This window comes from Mercenaria mercenaria, chromosome 1, assembly GCF_021730395.1.
Source record: "Mercenaria mercenaria strain notata chromosome 1, MADL_Memer_1, whole genome shotgun sequence".
NCBI lineage: Eukaryota > Metazoa > Mollusca > Bivalvia > Venerida > Veneridae > Mercenaria > Mercenaria mercenaria.
In genome coordinates this window covers 74,878,959-74,899,123 of record NC_069361.1, presented here as the reverse complement: position 1 = coordinate 74,899,123, position 20,165 = coordinate 74,878,959, and the positions used below count along the sequence as shown (strand labels likewise).

Sequence of the window (20,165 nt, the reverse complement as noted above, 5' to 3'; positions counted from 1 at the left end):
TCAAAGTGATAAAATATTCACATTTTCACTCGCGCTTAGGGCTCATGAAAATATTTAAAATTTTCTCACTTCTCAGTGAGATATAGATCTATTCCACATTCACTCAAAACAAACAAATATCCTCTATTTAAATACACATACTCAACAAACTTCCTAATCGGTAAGTTTATACTGTATTACCATTTTGTTAATGATACATGAATTTACAAGAAATTTCACATACCTACATTTGAATAGGTAATGCAGCTAATTATTGATTTATTTTTGGCCGGCTTACGGCCAGCGTTACCGCATTAGGCGTTTGACCAATATATCATATTTTGCACGGGCAGGGCATGTGCACCAAGTATGCACGTGTTCATGAACACTTTTGGCATTACTGACGAAGGTCCTACTAGAAAAGCACGTATCATCGTGAAATTGACACAAGAGCAACGCGCCCGGGCTGTCGGAATTTTGCAACAAAATTCAAAATCGGTCACTTCATTGAATTGTACTTGGGTTAAATTTTGCCAAAAGAGCACGGATGGTAGATCACTGATTCAACTTTTTGACAACCTTTGCAAAATATTGCAAGATTTTTCACCCTCTAAAAGCATGAATTTTATTACTGATCCATGTTTCTCCAGCTTAGAGTCCATGGTAGCCCTAACACCTACCTTGTTTAAATGATGCTCAAAACTTGTATACACACACATTAAAAAGAAACTATCCGACTTTTGGAAAGACAGCAGCTTGAAAGGTCCGGATACTTTCCGACCGCCCCTCTTATATAAGATACACAGTCGAGTGTCCGTGTGCCTAGAGCACAGTGGGGTATATATAGAATACATACGGTCACGAGTTTGTCTATCCGACTTAGATCACGTGACATAAAACAACTGTCCCACGCAATCTATACTAGATCTATCATCTGCTACTTTCTGTAGAATGGTATTATTCTTGTACTTTTAGCGGCCTATTTGAAAGTATGCATGTTAGTTTGCATGAATTCATTATTCTCCAAATACCGGATTTACTGAAGTATGACGTTCATTAAACACTTTGAGTCAGTTATAATCGCGATTGACGATCAGTTAAGATATGGAATTCCCTTCTATAAGAAAACTTTTATTTACTAAAATCCTGTTTTTTACCAACCGACGTTCTACCTTTTTTGTTCTCGAGCGTTGAAGCCATCAAAACAGTAACCACTGTTGGTTTTTATTTGTGTGTGTGTGTGTGTGTGTGCGTGTGTGCGTGTGTGTTTTATGATATATTTAGCGCATACACGCAGAATGCATTTTTGCAGAACATGCGGCATTATAACTAAATTCTAAACTAGCTGAAAAAATGAATATGCCGATTAATGGGACAATATTGTGCTATATATACATTATGTTATAAGTGCCTGAGTTTAAATTTGCATCTCTGAAAGTATCTACAGTTGTTAATTGCTTTAAACAACTTTCATTATATATTTAGCAAAAAATGAATTCAATTCACATGTTACCTTTTTGCTACAGTACAATCACTTTGGAATGACTAGGGCTTTTAATTTAGTTAAAACAGAGGGACAGAAGGAAACCAATTTACTACAGATTTATTACGCAGTTTTTTAATATTTTAAAATCGAAAGTATATTAATACATTGTATTTTACCAAACCCATTTGTATTTTGAATTATTTCATTTTTTGATGGTAATTAGTCTCTAAAATGCATATTATATTAAACTATAGGTAACTATTTTGGTTGAAAGTCTTCCATGGTATATTTTTGCTTAATTATTTTTAAAGCGGACCATTAGAATACATATGGAAAAATTAGCCCTATCCGTGCGGCATGTTTTGACTCACCAAGGTGGCTTTACATTATGATGTGTTTATTAGACTGCTTTGGTCACCTATAGATTAAAGTCAATTTTAAGCTGGGCTACTCCTACATGTGAATGATATAGAAAAAAATAAAAACCATAGTATCAAAGTTTACAATTTATCGTTGTTTAAAGGCTTTCAACATTGCGTAAACGTCTCCTGTCTGTGGAATGTGCGTTCAACAATAGATCATTATTCATTTTCTAAAACTGCTTTCAAGGGTTTCTTTTATTTTCAAAAATAAATATTTCATGTTTAAAACCATGACTATGCTATAGAGGCTGCCACAGTAAGAATTAAGTCGACAAAACAAAATGAGTATCCCTTTAAAGGTGATTAATCAGATTATTATGAAGTAATTAACAATGATCATGTTCACGTTTTTGTGTTCACTGACTGCTTAATGCATGTCAGAATTTCAGTGGAGGTATTTTTAAAATCCAGGTTGCCCAACCAAGATAATGTTATTTGAGCACATGTACAAATTTAAAAAACATTTATTGCCTAAGAAATCATATGAATATAATAACTTCTGTATTCTGTTTCTTAGATATTTACATTGACAAATATGAATATATATACTATGATAAGAAATGCAAGTTTGTAAAAATAGTATGACCTCCCTTTACCTGTCTCAGTTGCTCAACCAGCACAGATTACAAATATATGAATTCCGAAGCTATACACTGTTTTAAAACTTGCCTTTTTGTTCAGATTTTTCAAATGTCCCAATATCTATCAACTGCAAATGTAGAATTAGAAATTAAGCTGAAATAAAACATATTACAGGAAAGTAATTGCAAAGTTTCTTAAAAAGAAATAAAACGTACATTTCTTATAGGGATCTCACTCTAGGTTATGGGTCCCTTTGTTCCTTAAATAAATCTCTGACATGAAAAATGTCACGAAATGTTGCTCAAATGTGATTGACCACCATTAATTTGGTGCATAAACCGAGCACCATCATAGCACATTTTATTTGGTTTACGACTTCAAGTCAAAAAAAATTACACTAATGTTTTAAATTCATTTATAAATTGGAGTATTTCAAACCGCAACAATTGGTGTCGTTGTGCTGCACACGTCTTAAAAGAATGCTTAATATTGGACCGCATTCTTTTTCAAAGTTCATATCTATACCCCTTTTCCGTATACATTTATTAATAAATGTTAGAATATTGCTTAATATTCGACAGCAGTCTTTTTCAAACTTCACATCCACACCCCTGTTTCCGTATACATTTAATGGTAAATGACAGAGTAGTTTATGACTGTATTTCTAACTTTTTTTTAAAAAAAATAGTAAATTTGCAGTTAAGTAATGGAAGGCAAAGTGCACGTTGAACTACATTGATAAGTCATCCCGATATCCCAAATGTACGGAATCCTGTTAGTGCCATGTGAAATGTCGTCCGTCGCCCCTCAAAGGCGACGCGCGACATTGCGAAACGACACCAGGATTCCGTACAAATGAGTAAAGATACTCAAATAATGTTACGTCAGTGATTCAGTGATTTAAGTTTGTTACTATTTTTACAGATCTATGTATGGTAAACCAAATAATATTAACGGATATAAAGAACATCAGAATATTAACGTATTCAAAGACCATTAGAATACGAATAACGTCGAACATAATGTTTATTGCACTACTCATATTAGCCGTCTCTTTTGTAGAAGGTAAATATATACTCATTTCGTTATTATATATGAACAATTCATTCTAAACACGGAAATATTCACCACTTGTAGCATTTATATATGTACAAGTTGCGCTTTTCCGCAGTAATTTAGTATTTTGACATGGATCAGTTTATTAAAAATAGTTGGATTTATTATCAGTACTAAATGATATTTTTTATGTACCACAAGTAAGTTACTTTTTTCAAATATTTTAAGAAACAAAATTTGACAAGATATCATCTGTGATCAAAGTGACTTTTAGTTCTTCTCTTTTTACAGGCGATGCTAAAAAACTACTCTGCGGACCAAACATATTTAGTCTTACTAAATACGATCCAGAGACACACATTTGCCGTGATTATGTGGTGATTCCAAAAACGGACTCAAACTCTTTAGTCAACGGAGATGAATCCAAACTATATAACACCGCTACCCTAGTATTGAACGGCCGACACTCACACACTCGCGTGCCTGAAAATCTCCCCAAACACTCCACTACTTCTCTCATCACTACGGAATCAAAGACATTGCTCTGTGAAAATTTAGTAAAGTACGATACCAAAACACACACATGCCAAAATGGTAAAATAGTAATGATAAGATCAAAGACTCGCGTGCCTGCAAATCTCCCAAAACACTCCACTACTTCTCTCACCACTACGGAATCAAAGACATTGCTCTGTGGAGATTTAGTAAAGTACGATACCAAAACACACAAATGCCAAAATGGTAAACTAGTAATGATAAGATCAAAGACTCGCGTGCCTGGAAATCTCCCAAAACACTCCACTACTTCTCTCGCTACTACGAAATCAAAGCCATTGCTCTGTGGAGATTTAGTAAAGTACGATACCAAAACACACAAATGCCAAAATGGTAAAATAGTAATGATAAGATCAAGGACTCGCGTGCCTGGAAATCTCCCAAAACACTCCACTACTTTTCCCACCACTACGGAATCAAAGATATTGCTCTGTGGAGATTTAGTAAAGTACGATACCAAAACACACAAATGCCAAAATGGTAAAATAGTAATGATAAGATCAAGGACTCGCGTGCCTGGAAATCTCCCAAAACACTCCACTACTTCTCTCGCTACTACGGAATCAAAGCCATTGCTCTGTGGAGATTTAGTAAAGTACGATACCAAAACACACACATGTGAAGATGGCAAAGTAGTAATGATAAGATCCACGATAAATCCTACAACTAGAAAGCCAATAACAATGTTGCAGGAAAAGTCGAGAACGACAAGAAAGGAAATATCAGAAAAAACATCCGTCGGTCAAAACAGTATCGAAAGGTCATGCAGGTACATTGTTTGTTGTTTTACTTTTTGAGATGTTGCACCACCAAAACGGACCCTTTTTTGTTAGATTTTAGAGGATTCGTTCACAGATACCATTTGACTGGACATGATAGCCGCCGTGATTTGACTTTGTTTCTCCCATTTGAAATATTTTACATATATAGTCATCATATAACCCACAACATTCGATTTAAATGCTTCTTTAAAATATGCAGAATTTGCCGATGAAAATCATCGCCAAATTCTGGATATTTTAAAGAAACATTTAAATCGAATGCTGTTGGTGACCTGGTTACTATAAATGTAAAGAATTTCAAATAGGAGAAGTCACGACGGGTAGTCAACACAGCGGCTCTATGTCCTGCCACAGAGTACCTGCGCAGAGTACCTGTGGATCAGTTTAATATACCTTTTAAGTATGTGCATATTTTTAAAGTAAACAATGGTGTAATGAAATTTAGCTGAAAATTCGTATCGTCTCTTCAATGTATTTTCGCCCGATCATTGAGAAATCAATTCTCTTGCATCATTTTTGTGTGTTTCCTAGCATTAATTTAAGGGTAGAGGCGATGATATCACCAGACCGTATCGGTTGTATGTACCATTCCTCGTTTGCCCCCATTCGCCCCCAATGCATCCTACCCCACCTCCACCTCAAATACACAAACCACAAGCAAAGACAACTGATTTATATTCATATCTGAAGAATTAGCATATTTAAAAAAAAAAAAGCGTATGTGCCTAGAAATTTACACTTTACCTGGTAAGAAGGTAATGATTTTATAGACCTTAAGAATTAATATTAACATAAATCCAAATTATGTGATCTAGTGTCATTTTAAGAATTACTATAACACTTGATCCTATTTTTAACATGAATTAGCCTTTTGACTAAATAAAAAACTTAAAATCCGTTGTAAAAGTTGAGAACTTTTGCACAGTTTACATGAAATTACTGAGTCTATATCTAAGGCGATAAAACACAAGGTAATAAAATACCGAGGACAAGTACAAAATTGCTAAACTTGACGAGAAAAATACCGGTTTCATGTCGATTGCGGTGGCTTAAGTAGAATCAATTTGTAAATATCTTTGAAAAGGGTATAAAAAGGACGATAATAAAGTAGTTCTAAATATCACAAACACTTTTCAATATAGTCGACATGATTTTATTTAATTATACGGTTTGTATCAACAAATACATGTATGCGAATTTGCAAAACAATTCTTAAAAAAAAAAAACATTTTTCGAAGTAATGTGAAGAATATACGGCGTAATTACATTCTCTAGTCATTGTGTCTTTTTGATCATATTTTGTTGAATTTAACAGAATATTTCAGTGTCAGTTAACACTTGTTTTTCATACATTTTGTCAGCATAAAATTTATGCATTTCATAATTATGAAACTGCATTCAATGTTTTATGTTCATTTAATCCTTCTCTAGGTTCACCACTTTAAATGTTAAACATTTTATGTAACGGGAACATTTAGTATTACTAATGGATTTCCATCCATTATGTTTTCCTGTTCGTGAGAGATCTCTTATTTTACTTCCGTCATTTGAGTTAGTCCTCCATTTGGTTTGAAGAAGGTCGGTCTTTCTACACTGGTGTCCGCAACATATATGAAAACTATTCACAAATGTCTGGTAAATTACTTAAAAATAACTTTTAGTTTTTATAAAACAGAAAAATTCCGTTTTATCAGTTTGCTGGCTGACATCGTTCTGAGACGTTTTATTAAAACGTGAAATTGTCTTTGGCAAGCAGGTTCCAGTAAAGATGTAGAAAATGTTAACCGTTTGACTTTCTTCAATAAAATTATATTTTGTAGTTATGTGTGAAAACCGTTACGTTATTTTTTGCCGCAAGATCTATGATCTTTTTAAACAAATGGACCGTTGAAATGGTGCACAGTAATGTTACCAAATGTTCATGCGTTGAAATGGCATTTGAAGACTGAAAAAAAATGTTAGTATTTTCAACTTGGTGGCCTAGAACGGGGAAGTTCGCCCTCCAATATTGACACCTAATCATTTTCATTATGCACATTTTAGAAAAGATGTCGTCAAATATTCAAAAATGTAGTTAAAAAGTTAGAGGTAATGTAATTTAGAACGTCATTGAAAAAGCGTTTCTGCACAAATAAAGTTGAATTTTGTTACCTTTGACATAATAAAAAGGTAGTATGCCTTTGAAATAAAGAAAGTCAAATATCAAGGCTCATGAAAGCCACAGCATCATGTACTTCAGCATACACGGTACCTTAAGGCTTACTCATCACCCAACTATTCAGTATTCAGTCTAGTTACATTATTTGAGCCGCACCATGAGAAAACCAACATAGTGCATTTGCGACTAGCATGGATCCAGACCAGCCTGCGCATCCGTGTCGTCTATAGTCAGGATCCATACTGTTCGCTTTCAAACCCTATTGCAATTAGAGAAACCGTTAGCGAACAGTATGAATCTGACCAGACTGCGCGGATGCGCAGGCTGGTCTGGATCCATGCTGGTCGCAAATGCACTGTGTTGGTTTTCTCATGGTGCGGCTCAATTTCATATTTCAGTCCAGTTTTACTAGGAGTCAGTTCCAATGAGATAAACATACTGTTGGACAGTTTCGCAATAGTAAAAAATATGTACCAGCTTACTCGAGTACGTTGCAGGGCGAGTTATTTCGCCACAAAGAACAGTTACCTTTTCTATTGCAGCTGTTCTGGGGTAAATGTCTACCCAAGAAGAAATTCAGCAGCGCCGTGTCAACATTCGTCTAGAAACGATGCTTTTCTGAGTGGCAAACTTCGAAAAATGAAGCTATTGGGGTCGATGATATGTGATGAAAATAACATGTTTGGTATGGGCATTTAATGACTTATTTGGTATTCAAAGCTTATATTCTTGCATTTTTAACAGATGTTCATCCTATATTAGGTCAACACTGTAATGGTCACTCAGTCATGAAATATAACATCTTCCTCCTGCATCCTACTAGCGTATAGTGTGCATGTTCTAAGAATGTGTACATGCCTGTAATATGTACTGTACGGCAGTCAACTTGTATCTTCTGCTTCGGTCAGTCATTTATAACAAAAAATTCTTTAAGGGTCCGAAATGTTCAAATATAATTAGAATATTACCTTGACGACGAAGAAGTGTTTCTTAAAGCATTTATTTTGTATTTGCTTTATATTTTATCGATGATGATGATGATGATGATGATGAGAGAAATTATAATAAAGAGTTAGTAAACTGCCCGATATTTAGTTCCCGCACTGTTACTTAAACAAACATGATGTTATCTTTTATAGCTTATCGTCTGAGAATTAGTGGGCCACACAGCGGAAAAAACAAAGAGAGAACTGCTAAGGTAACCCAGTACAAACGGCGAACGGATATGAACACCGGCCGAAGGTATTTCGTACGAATGCCAACAGTGTTCGGCATTAAAATTCCATTGGACAAATACAGCCCTTCCAGACTACGGAGAAAAGGGTTCCTAATCGTGTCGAACTACCGGTGCTTAAACGACAGAATCTTCTTCCTTTGTCACAGAGATGCTGTGTTCAACGCTCCAAAGGTGAAGAGAATGCTTCTAAAGAAGTTACGAAAGGTTCAAGCGAATTGCACGAAACAATAAAAAGAATATCTCAGGCTGTCAACAAAGTCTTACTTTCCTGCATATTCCAATTGTTGAAATTATTTATGTCTAGAATATTTGAATTTTTTTTAGTTAGGTCTTATAATTTGTCTTTAATGGGAAATGGCAAATTTTCTATGTTTGTTGCTCTTTTAACTTGCGTCACTAATAATCGTACTAAATCCTTTAGTTAATTACAAACCAATCCTTTTTTCTAGACACCTTAAGAATAAAGTGTCTGTATAAGAAAAGGAAAAAACGATACACAAACAGTGTATTCTTTTAATTTTCTGTTTTCTTGGGGAAAATCTCAAAATTGAGAAAGTTGAAGGGTTGACAGCCTGTGTTCGGTACTATTTGATCTTGCGGCCAGCAAGGACAGTTTTCAGTGCGAACAAAGCGGCCCGGTACATGGATATTCGAACTGCACAGATGGAATTCCTGTGCGAGTCCAGTGCTTTCCATTCTGCGTCCGACAGAATCCCGGAACAAATGCAGGTTCCACCATACATGGTACTGTTAAACATGGCAATTAGCCCAACAAAAACAAAAGAATGTATGCTACAACAAGATGTCGTGGGAAGCATTTCTGCACTAGTATGCAAGATAGTTTTCAAAGAAATGACGTTTTAACAATTAATAGAATTAATGAGGTTTTCCAAACATTACGAAGACTAATTGTCTCATTTCCTATTTTATTTCTAAATTTACATTGTTCTTAAATCCCACATACATCTAATATTATCTAACTAGGTCTCACAAACAGATTTTCGGAATGGTCTCTTATTCAACACCATCCCAAAAAGGTATTTAACCAAATTCCACAGGATACTGTCATTCAAGTACAAATAAAATTCTGATAATAGTATCTGAGATATACTTTAGGCCGAAATATATATGCCAGATAGTGAAAAAAATCCCTTTTGTTCTTGTAATTTCTGATGGTGGTTGGCAAAAGAGTTCTTGTACAGATATAGTCAGCAGTACTGCCAACCACAGCAAAGCTTACTAATAACTATTTTGCCAACCACCATCAGAAATTACTACATCAAAAGGGTTTTTTCACTACACAATTGTCCACAGCCAAAATAATAAATTCCAAATCACGCCTGCGATCTGAAAAGATGATAAGCAAACATTTCATTTGTCCGGCCTTTGTAACTATATATCAGCCACATAGTACATAGTATATCATGGTATGATAGAACATAGACATACGATGAAAAGAAATGAGTGGTTCGTAAATGCTTCATAGTAAATTTGCATGGTTCGAATGGCTGTGGAACGACAAGAGCAAGGTGTTACAGAAATGTAAATAATTGTTGTTGATAAATATGATAATAATAGAAGAGGAGGCTGCAACGCATGTGTGATTAGTGTGTAATTAGAATGTTTTATATGTTTGTAACATTTGTATTTTATATATCCAATAAAAAGAACATAAAATTGATGTTGTGATATGTTTTAATTGATGATAAACTGTTACAGATCTACTAGCCACCTATACTTAAGTTCTTTCTCTACCAAGCTTGTTTTAGATTTTAGATACATTAGGTACCTACTATTATTAAAACTTCTGGTACGAATTTTCTTTATTCTATATCAAAGTGCCAAACATTATCTAGGAAAAGAAAACTTTATAACCCTATTTTCGTTTATACTTGTAGAATGTTCCTCCCTGTATATATAACCAGAGAAAGAATATACTGTTTGTAAATAATACGACACGTAATGTCTGCATAACAAATATGAAGCGTTCTATATATTTAAATGGCATGGTTAAAAACAAAGATTATATCACTGATGGGAATATCTCTGCAGAGCCTCGTTACCGCCTGAACAGTAATGCCTGATATTCCTATCTGCAACTATATTCAGTGTAAGAATCCTACTGTCTACAGTCAGTTAGTACTAAGACACGTAATAAAATGCACATAAATTAAAAAAGACTATATATTTTTAAAACATCGTGTAAAATCCATTTAATTGTGCATTGCTTGTCTCATATATGTAACTTGTGTACATGCAGCGTTTACAACATATGAGTCGTGCCATGAGAAAACCAACATAGTGGGTTTGCGACCAGCATGGATCCAGACCAGCCTGCGCATCCGCGCAGTCTGGCCAGGATCCATGCTGTTTCTCCAAGTCCAATAGGCTTTAACAGCGAACAGCATGGATCCTGACCAGACTGCGCGGATGCGCAGGCTGGTCTGGATCCATGCTTGTCGCAAACCCACTATGTTGGTTTTCTCATGGCACGGCTCATATGTGTTTGACATTTAGCCAGCTTTTAAACAATTAATGTTACTGTACTTCCTTTGAAATTAAGTTACATTGAAATCAACATGTTCATAGTGTTGTTAATAACATGACGAACTTGCCAAAAAAAATTAAATCACGCAAAGATATGATTTTATCCATTTTACTACCATACCCTATTTTTAAAGTACTGAAATTAACACAGAAGTCTTGTTTTCAGAAAACAGGTGGATACTATTTATAAGAAGAGAAATGTATAACTTGATTTTTTACAGGAAAAAAAAAATGATTAAATAGTATACAAATATCAAATGATTTCTTTCGATACGGTAGATACGGTATGACAACGACGTAGTTTTGTTTTCGTTTTCTTTTTCTTCCCTTGTAACATGTATCGCTAGGTTAAAATTAGACATCAATGTGTAAATTTGTGACTTTTCAAAAATGGGAAGTCATTTAATGTGTAATGATGTAAGATTTTGTTCATATTTTTGAAAAATTATAAACAATACATCGTTCTAAGCGTAAGCTTTTCAAGAAATTGCTTCGGTAATTTTCGAAATATTTGGGAAATAACAAAGAGCGGCTTAGCTGTTTTTGTTAAATATATAAACATGTAAATGTCTCTTCACATGTCGTGAGAACCGTCGAAATTCACCATAATTTGCAGAGGTTGGGGTTTTTGTTGGACACCTACTTATTACACGTTTGCAATGTATGACTGTGCGGCTTATAAACCACTTTATATAATTATAAATATCAGATCGGAATATTCGATCCGAATAGGAAAATTGGTGGACTCATGGTGTCAAATAGTGATACATTTGTCTTCGCATCTAAGTTTATCATGCCATTTGGTTTTTTTGTGCATGTGTATTACGAAGACTCGAGTGAACAACAAACTGCCGATCTGTCGTATCTGCGTGTGTTCGGGAAGAAGAAGGACGTCAAAATGCCGATCTGTTCTTTTTGCGTGTTTTCGGTATGAAGACACGTGATGACAACAGAATGCCGATTTGCCGTGTCTGCTTGTGACGAAAGGACGACGTTTTATACTAACCGACACAGCATGTTTCGCTTTAAATACCTTTACTCCAATGACACGATGACACGAAATCACAATAGATTTAAAACATATGAGCCGTGCCATGAGAAAACCAACATAGTGGGTTTGCAACCAGCATGGATCCAGACCAGCCTGCGCATCCGCGCAGTCTGGTCAGGATCCATGCTGTTCGCTTACAGTTTCTCCAATTCCAATAGGCTTTAAATGCGAATAGCATGGATCCTGACCAGACTGCGCGGATGCGCAGGCTGGTCTGGATTCATGCTGGTCGCAAACAAACTATGTTGGTTTTCTCATGGCACGGCTCAATTATATCAAATCCGTTGGGAAATAAATAAAAATGAACAAATAAAAGAGCGCACTGTTCACATCAATAATTTGCAACAACATTCTCCAAGAAATGCCTATGTGAGACCTTCAAAGTAGTCTACACTTTTCCAGGCACAAAAGCCACTCCAAAGCGCTTCCAACTGCGCTGCGCGTTTTAAAGTGCCCCCCCCCCCCCCCCCCCCCATCCCGCCCCTCAAAAATGATTTAATGCACAGGTTCAACCAAAAGGGGAGAGATCAGGGCTATATGATGGTTGTGGTAAAAACAAGATTTAATTCCCCTTGAGGTATTCATGTACTACGGCTGAACGAAGGGCCGGGACGTTGTCATGCAGCAGCCTGATGTCACGCTCCTCTGTCCTTGGGCGCTTTGCTGTGTAGTGATCGAAAACAGCAGAGCAGATTTTCTTTGTAAAATGTACCAGTAACACTACTGTCTTTTAGGACAGGGACTCGAGCCACAATTCCATCGGAGTCAAAGAACAGGGCGGCATACACAAACGCCTGATGCTATTGCTCCGCCGAGCAATAACCGGCATCTTGTTATTTTCACATACTCATATTTTATTACTTTCTTTATTGTCAGGCTAAAAAAGTAAAGTCGCGTCTCCACACCTGTAACATTTTCTTTGAAACGACAAAAATTCTTGTTTTTATATTTGACGAATAGGGCGGAAGCTTTTTCTGCCCTGTCCCTCTTTTGCCTCAGTGGTCATTAAATGCGGTATTCAGTGTACACAAACCTTACGCAGGTTTAGCCTTTCTTTTAAAATCAGAAAAAAATCGCTGACAAATTAAGGCCTGACATTTTCCCTATCTGCTCCATTGTGCATCGTGCATCTTTCTCGATTATTACTTTCACAGTATAAATGTTTTTGTCAGACACATAGAAAGATATTATTGGTATTGTTATTCAGTTAACTATTCTGATCCACGTTTCATAAATTTCCAGTTTAACGGTGTGTAAAAAGCTAACTCTGTTACTGTCTTGGGGATACTGCATAAAACCCCAAGTATTTGCACCATGTATCTCAAATATATTGTCATTAAAAACGTCAATCTGATCACCTCGGCCTTTATGCTACGCAATACAATAGTGTATTTACCGGAGTATACGGAAATGCCCGATGTTGCACGATTGTAAAAACTTCTGAGCAACGTTTGATTACTATGGAAGGTCGGTGCGCCCTGCTAATTGCCAAATGCTCAGTGCGGAGGATTTAATGCTAAATGCCAATAACTTAATGCCAAATGCCAAATACTGCATACTATATACCAAATGCTGTATACAATGTACTTAATGCTAAATGTCAAATAACTGAAACGTATTGACAAATGATAAATGCTAATCGTCAATTTCTTTAACTTTGTTAGTTAATGATCATTATCTCTTGACTTAATGAATCAGTAGTTCGACTGAGCATCAAAGTTTCTCCTAACACCTCTACCTCATCATCATCATCATCATCCCCCACCACCACCATCATCATCATTATCATCTCCATCATCAACATCATCATCATCATCATTTGACATGCTCATCATTTTTGTGATCATAATATGTATACAAGGTAAGTTGTGACTCTTAAACCGAGGTATAAAACTCTTATCCGATATGACCAGAATTGATAGATACAGACTGACTTGCAATTTCTTAGCCTACATAATCTGTCAGGTATTGATTACATGAAGAAGTAAGACAGCCAATGACCCCAATACCAGAAAGTAAAATCCCATGCAGGTGTGTCTTAAAACACTAGAGTGTGTTAAAAAGAAATAGCCTGGTAAGAAATACTAAATTGGTCTGAGCTACTCGTTAAATATTGTATTAATAGTCTTTAGTACAAGAACTAGTGTCAGCCCATGTTTCTTGACAAATTGTATGATACTTCTCAACGCATGACATTTTTACGGTGTTCCGTTTGGACCATCGATATTTTTATTTCTGAACCTTACACCTCCGAAGTTGGAATCGCGATGGTGAAAACTCAAAACTATGATAGTGTAAATTGAAAGCACGATCATTTCTCATTTTCACCATCTTGGTTTCGTGTTTTCATAATCGTGCTTTCGCACGATGATAAATGTCGAAACTGCGATGGTGAAAGTTGAAATTACGATGATGAAAGTCGAAAGTTCGATGGTGAAAGTCAAAACCACTATGATGAAAACAGGAAACTACGATGGTGAAAATGCAAATTTATACCGCGTTTTCATCATCGTGGTTTTGTGATCACGACTTCCACAATCGTAGTTTTGACTTTTATCGATTTCGACTTTCGAGGTATAGGGTTCAGGAATAAAAATATCGATGGTTCAAACGGAACACCGTATATTTTGGTTACCATCAAAACCCTGTCTCCATTGGTACCGAGTACCGCATCGCGCTAGTACCACTTTGTGGAGTTGTGTATAAGTGTTTATCAGTAAGCAAACAAACAAAAATAAACTTTGAAATTGCTCACTTGGCAAATTTGCATTTTAATGAACTCGATGATATGTGTAAGCACAAAATGTGCACAATATGGTAAATAAGATAATAATTATGAACCTTCGATACATTCATTTGATGAACACACCTAGATGATAACAGTATTTGATATAAACAGCATAGTGTTCTGTATCTACATCATGTATTGTTACTGTCATTTTGTGTACATGTATCAAACATGTTTAGTTTAGTTTATACTTATTTATGTAAGCTCAATTGTGATGAAAGCTTAAAGCTTATTTCCAAATGTTTGGGATTAAAATCATATAAACCTACTTTAATTAAGAAGTTCAGCAGGAATTTTATAAAATAAATATTATTTTTTTTAAAGTATTAGAACAATGGAAAAGCAAACGATTCAAAGTGATATAAATAGGCTTAAAAATACAGTTATTAATGGAGATGCCAGCTTATCTGCGTCCGGAGATTCTTCCGATGTGACAAGGTTGGACCTAAATTCATGGCGGAAATTTCTTATTGGACCTCTTCTTTCAGTTTACATGTTTGGTTATATGATGTCATATTATACCATTACTGAATATACAAACAAAACATGGCGTGACATAAAACTAACGGAAGCAAATATTACTATAAATAGCTTGTCTTCGTCTCGATGCGTAGCCAATAAAAGTAGTCCGGAATTCAAAGTCGGAAATGACGCAACATCAATGGCTGCCCAGTATATGGTATACTACAGCTTAGCTCAAGGTATACCAGCCGTAGTGTCGAACTTGGTATTAGGGTCCTATACAGACGCGCTTGGCAGAAAATTTTTGTTAGGTGTGGGCATCTCTGGAACGACTTTGCGTTTAATCGCTTCCTTTCTAATAATATATTTCAAGTTTGATTTGCTGTTTTTCATTGGAGCGTGTTTATTAGAAGGCTTCACCGGCCAGTATGCCACTATGCTACAAGTGAGCCTCGCATACATGGGGGATGTTACCAAACCTGGTAAACAAAGAACTTTAGGAATGGCTTATATCATGTTTATGATTGGAACTTCTTTAACTTTAGCCAGTTTTGCTGCAGGATATCTTATACAAATTTACAACTTCTACATTCCATTGGCTGTTGCGGCGGTTCTCCTTGTCATTGCCTTTTTTATCATGCTGGTACTTTTACCAGAGTCATTACCTGCAGAGAAAAGGAAAACAAACAAATCCCTCAAGGAAGTGGTTGGTAACAGCTTTTCATTTTTTGTGTCTAAGGACTTTGGCAACAATCGGTGGAAGTACCAACTTCTGTTACTGGCGCATGGCTTTTGTGATTTCAGCTTCCTTGGTCGTATAGGAACGGAAACGATATACCAAATGTCTGAACCCTTCTGCTGGAGTGCTGAAAAGGTAAGAACCGTGGTGTTATCATTAATTATCATCCACAAGACATGAATAAGGAAGTACATGTCCGGAGACGTCGGGTAGTGTTCCGATATTAACCATTTCTTGATGACTGCATTACGATTATAAAACCTTTCGCATGTTTAACTCGGATGTCTAATATATATACGAGGCTATTTTAGTTTTATTTGTACAAAATGGTAAAGCCGTGAAGATCCATACGAGCATTTGATAAATACTAAACGATATGCACTTATTCTACCACGCCTTCAGTCTAGTTTACTTGTGTGCTCTATCTTCTCTCGTAACATATCGTAACTCCTCGTAACTTCTCGTTTCTTCTCTATTTACCAAAGGTTGGCTGGTATGGTGCAGCTAGGACCATTGGAATGATGGTGTTTGGAGTGGGGTCAGTAAAAGTGTTCCAGGCGTTTCTACCGGATGTCGGTATTGCTATTATCGGTGTCTTATCATACGCTGTTTGTTTCGCTCTAACAGCGTTCGCTAATAACAGCTCCATGCTGTACATAGGTACAGTATTCTGTAACATTTTTGTACACGTTTCGGTGTGCTCTTGTTCGTAATTTCTTATTTGTTTAATATTTAAAAGTAGATGTTTCGATTTTCAAGATTTCTGTCAAAGAACATACATATGCACCATATTTTTCAGTAAGCTCGTTTAAATTTTGTTTTTGTCCAACAGATATCTGTACAAAATAATGTCACAGACTTGCTTATAAAATTGATAGAATAGAATCAACAAGAAGATTTACTCGTATTTTTTTTTTTCATATTTTAGCGGCAGCGGCCTCTAGTTTTGGTCCTTTAGAATCAACGATTATCCGAAGTGTTGCGTCCTCTCTAACTGATCCTAGTCAGCAAGGTAATGCACTTGTCGCTGCTTTCATTTTGTTTTACCGTCCTAAAAAGTGTTTAATAATGAAGCAAATTGCAACGTATTTTATTGGTTGATATTTGCTTTGCTTGAACTCAAAGAAACACGGAAAACTTATTATAATATCTTTAGAATTCAGATCTTGCGTCTATGGAGAAGGTTGTGTCAGGACATGTGACCTTCAGGTTGAGTGGCCGATTTACTACTAGTTCCACACAAGACCAGCAACTCTTATTAATAGTTACAAATATAATTATTTTCAATTTATACTGACTTTAGGTTGAAATATCCGAAAAACATTAAAAATATTTGCAATTTCAGGAGCAATATTCGCGGCGTTCGCCTCCGTGGAAATCATTGTTAATCTACTTAGCAACGTGGGAACCAGCGCCATATACTCTGTCAGCGTGAAGTTCATGAGAGGATTTGTTTTTCTCGTGCTGTCGTCATTCGATGGAATATCAGTCATATTTCTCGTGTACGTAATGTCAGACTTTTTTTTGCAATTCTTAATATTGATGGGAGAGTGGATTTAGGGTGAGAGGGGGAGAGTGGATTTAGGGTGAGAGGGGGGATGGGGGGGATGGGGGGGATGGGTGGGGGGGGGAAGCGGGGAGAGGAGGTGGAGTTGTCGCCGTGACCGTGTGGGTTAGGAATCAGAAGTCAACATCGAATCACTTTTCTCCTAACCACTCTGAGTTCGAGATCATCACTTAGGATGTATAATTTCTTTCTACTAAAAGTCGTGTGTTCTACTCAGGGGCTTGTCCATGCCTGAAAGAATTCCAGTAGTAGCACATGGGGTGTTCCTCTACCAGTTGCCGTATGACGTAATTTGTGAAAACCGGACAGATCAAACAAATAATTGTTTTATCTCATATAGATTTCTACTTCATCTTCCGAACTCATATTTTTCTGATTAGTTTCAACTGCATCAAAAATGATCATAGCAGTAATTCAACTGGTTTTGTCCGCTTAATTTCTTAACTTCATGATAATTATGGAAAATAAAAAATTCTGTATCTTTTTATTTATTTATTTATTTATTTATTTATTTATTTGTTTATTTTATTTACTTATTTATTTATTTTAATTTATTTTATTTTCCGCTATACCAAATACTTGCTATTCTCTTTCAGGGTACTGCTGCTTGGATGGAAACGTGAGGAAAGAAAGACAACTGTTGTAAAGATATGATAAAGTTAGCATGAGTACGTTATCTTGCTGTTTTATATAAACAGAGGCAAGAAATCATTGATAATGAATAGCTCTCTTAAAATGTTAATAGCTTCAAGAATATGAAAAATCTCTGGACAGTCAGGACTCCGAGTTTGCATAGAGATACGTTATACCAATAAAAGGGTACTATTCATATTTTACAACTGGTACTATGTCTTCCGTCGTGCAACAGTCACGTTTTCTAAATGTTTCTTATCGCAGACACTTCGCGTATTTTATGTTTTCATTAACGTTCTAAGAAAAATTTGGATGACCGTCACTACTGATTGATTTTGTTGTTCTCAGTTAACCTAAACATGTGAATCAGACCATCTGTCTGTAAAGACCACGTATTGTCATTCCTATGCAAGAGAAAATACTTCACCTGATTTTACAGACCGCTGGTTCATTCCGAACGAAAACATTTTCAGTTCGTGTTATCCTGTGAATAAAGACCACGGGCGCATAAAGACCATCTTTTGACTTTCTGATCATGGTCTTTAGTTTCAAACCTGTCCTACAGACCCTCAGTGAAAACAGTGAACAGAAACAATGCCGCTTGTTTCAGTAACAAATTAAACATTTCCGTTTATTCTTACCACGTCATGAACATAAAGAGTCCACTATTTGGATTTCCCATTTTAGAAAGTCTTTACCAAATAGTGTTGTTTTTTTCTTCTCAGTTCAGATGTTTTATACATGTGCAATGACAACAGCGTTTCTTGTTATTTTGATTAACGTGCCAAGTAACCAGTTCTAATATATCTATACAATAAAATGCTATTTCTCTCAAACAGATAAAAAAATAATGAAATAAAAACCAACAAAATCATTTTTTTTTTTATGTTCGGCATCTTGTTAGGTTGTGGCAAGCACCATACGCGAAACATTTTTATGATTGATCTTAATATTGAATGAAGTGGAATTAGCATGCTATTTGACAATGTGACAAAAATGCTTTTATTATATATCGGTGAAGTTTTTGTATAATAATGTGTGTTAACGTGTTTAAATGTTGTTAAAATCAAAAGAAAATTGCCGTACCATGCGATATTAAAATAAACAACGAAGTAACGACTATTTCAAAAAGTCTTTTTTTAAATGTCATTTTCTTTTATTTTTACTTAAAGTTAGGAGATGCCTTTGCTTTATGGAATTCAGCACAGTATAATTACCATGACAACTGCCGTCAGCTCTTAATTGCATCTACTTTTGTCACAAAAATCTCTTTACCCTTATCACGCTGGACACGATTGATTCTGCCTTTGCGACCAGTGCAGATCATGATCAGCCCGCATATCCATGCAGTCTGATCATGACCTGCACTGATCGCCATTCAAACAGTATCCTTTTTACTTTGCTTCCCTTCTGACAGTTAATGGTACTGTCCAAACTGAAAGATGGACAAGTTTATTATAGAAATTTAGCAGCGTAACGGTTAACTAGTCAGAAGCATGATTAAAAATTCATATTAAATTGAAAACTGATCATAATGCATTACGTAATGCTATCTCAGTGAAATTGTTTGTAGTACAGAAAGTGAATTTTGAATAATGCATGTTTGATGTTATGAAGAAACTGAGATGTATTACGGGCGGTGAAAAGATCTCTGTCACTGTATTGTGTTATTCTGTACCTGCCCCTTAATCACTTTCATTTGGTACTATGTGAACCGGATTACGTACTGGGTTTACGAATTAAAGCCAGGAATGAATAATTTAGAACTTTAATCGACGAGTACAAGTGATTCCGGTTATGTCTTAGGTACGGAAATATTTTCACTTTTTTCAGCAAATTCATTGATTTGCATTAAGTAATCTCAGCAAAGTTTAATTTAAGGTAAAGGACCTATAATAGCAACTGGCAGAGTACGTGTTCTGTTTGGAATTTCTGCATTTTCCAGTTGTTTCGGAAAGGTTATGAGTGCTTTGAGCTACTTTACGCCCGAGGAATGGCGAATTGTCTAATCACCTAATCACACAATCGTGCAACATCGGGTATTTCCGTATTCTCCGGTAAATTGCGTAGCATAAAGGCCGAGGTGATCAGATTGCTAATCACACCTAAATTGCCGAGTGT

General features: G+C 35.8%; 2 protein-coding genes across 3 annotated transcripts; both read left to right on the top strand.

The window, feature by feature from the left end:
* Positions 1-3,444: 3,444 nt before the first annotated feature.
* Positions 3,445-9,936, top strand: LOC123545487 (uncharacterized). Its single transcript, XM_045331811.2, has 4 exons — positions 3,445-3,534; positions 3,817-4,849; positions 7,563-7,705; positions 8,160-9,936. Exons 1-4 carry the CDS (start codon positions 3,492-3,494, stop codon positions 8,486-8,488), a joined length of 1,548 nt encoding a protein of 515 aa, XP_045187746.2. The 5' UTR covers positions 3,445-3,491; the 3' UTR covers positions 8,489-9,936.
* Positions 9,937-14,733: 4,797 nt separating this feature from the next.
* Positions 14,734-19,166, top strand: LOC123545488 (solute carrier family 46 member 3-like). 2 transcript variants are annotated; one of them, XM_045331813.2, is made up of 6 exons: positions 14,734-15,081; positions 15,910-15,979; positions 16,330-16,504; positions 16,773-16,856; positions 17,190-17,346; positions 18,008-19,166. In XM_045331813.2, the coding sequence occupies exons 1-6, from the start codon at positions 14,978-14,980 to the stop codon at positions 18,063-18,065; spliced, it is 648 nt and encodes a 215-aa protein (XP_045187748.2). In that variant the 5' UTR covers positions 14,734-14,977; the 3' UTR covers positions 18,066-19,166. The 2 variants fall into 2 exon arrangements, with proteins under 2 accessions (XP_045187748.2, XP_045187747.2); XM_045331812.2 differs by having other exon boundaries at positions 14,734-15,979.
* Positions 19,167-20,165: the final 999 nt, after the last annotated feature.

Coding starts and splice junctions, on each gene's coding strand:
- LOC123545487 (XM_045331811.2), top strand. CDS start 3,492: ATGTTTATTGCACTACTCATATTAGCCGTCTCTTTTGTAGAAG. Junction 3,535..3,816: donor AGCCGTCTCTTTTGTAGAAG/GTAAATATATAC, acceptor CTCTTTTTACAG/GCGATGCTAAAAAACTACTC. Junction 4,850..7,562: donor AGTATCGAAAGGTCATGCAG/GTACATTGTTTG, acceptor TTTCTATTGCAG/CTGTTCTGGGGTAAATGTCT.
- LOC123545488 (XM_045331812.2), top strand. CDS start 14,978: ATGGAAAAGCAAACGATTCAAAGTGATATAAATAGGCTTAAAAATACA. Junction 16,505..16,772: donor CAGCTCCATGCTGTACATAG/GTACAGTATTCT, acceptor TTCATATTTTAG/CGGCAGCGGCCTCTAGTTTT. Junction 16,857..17,189: donor AACTGATCCTAGTCAGCAAG/GTAATGCACTTG, acceptor TTGCAATTTCAG/GAGCAATATTCGCGGCGTTC.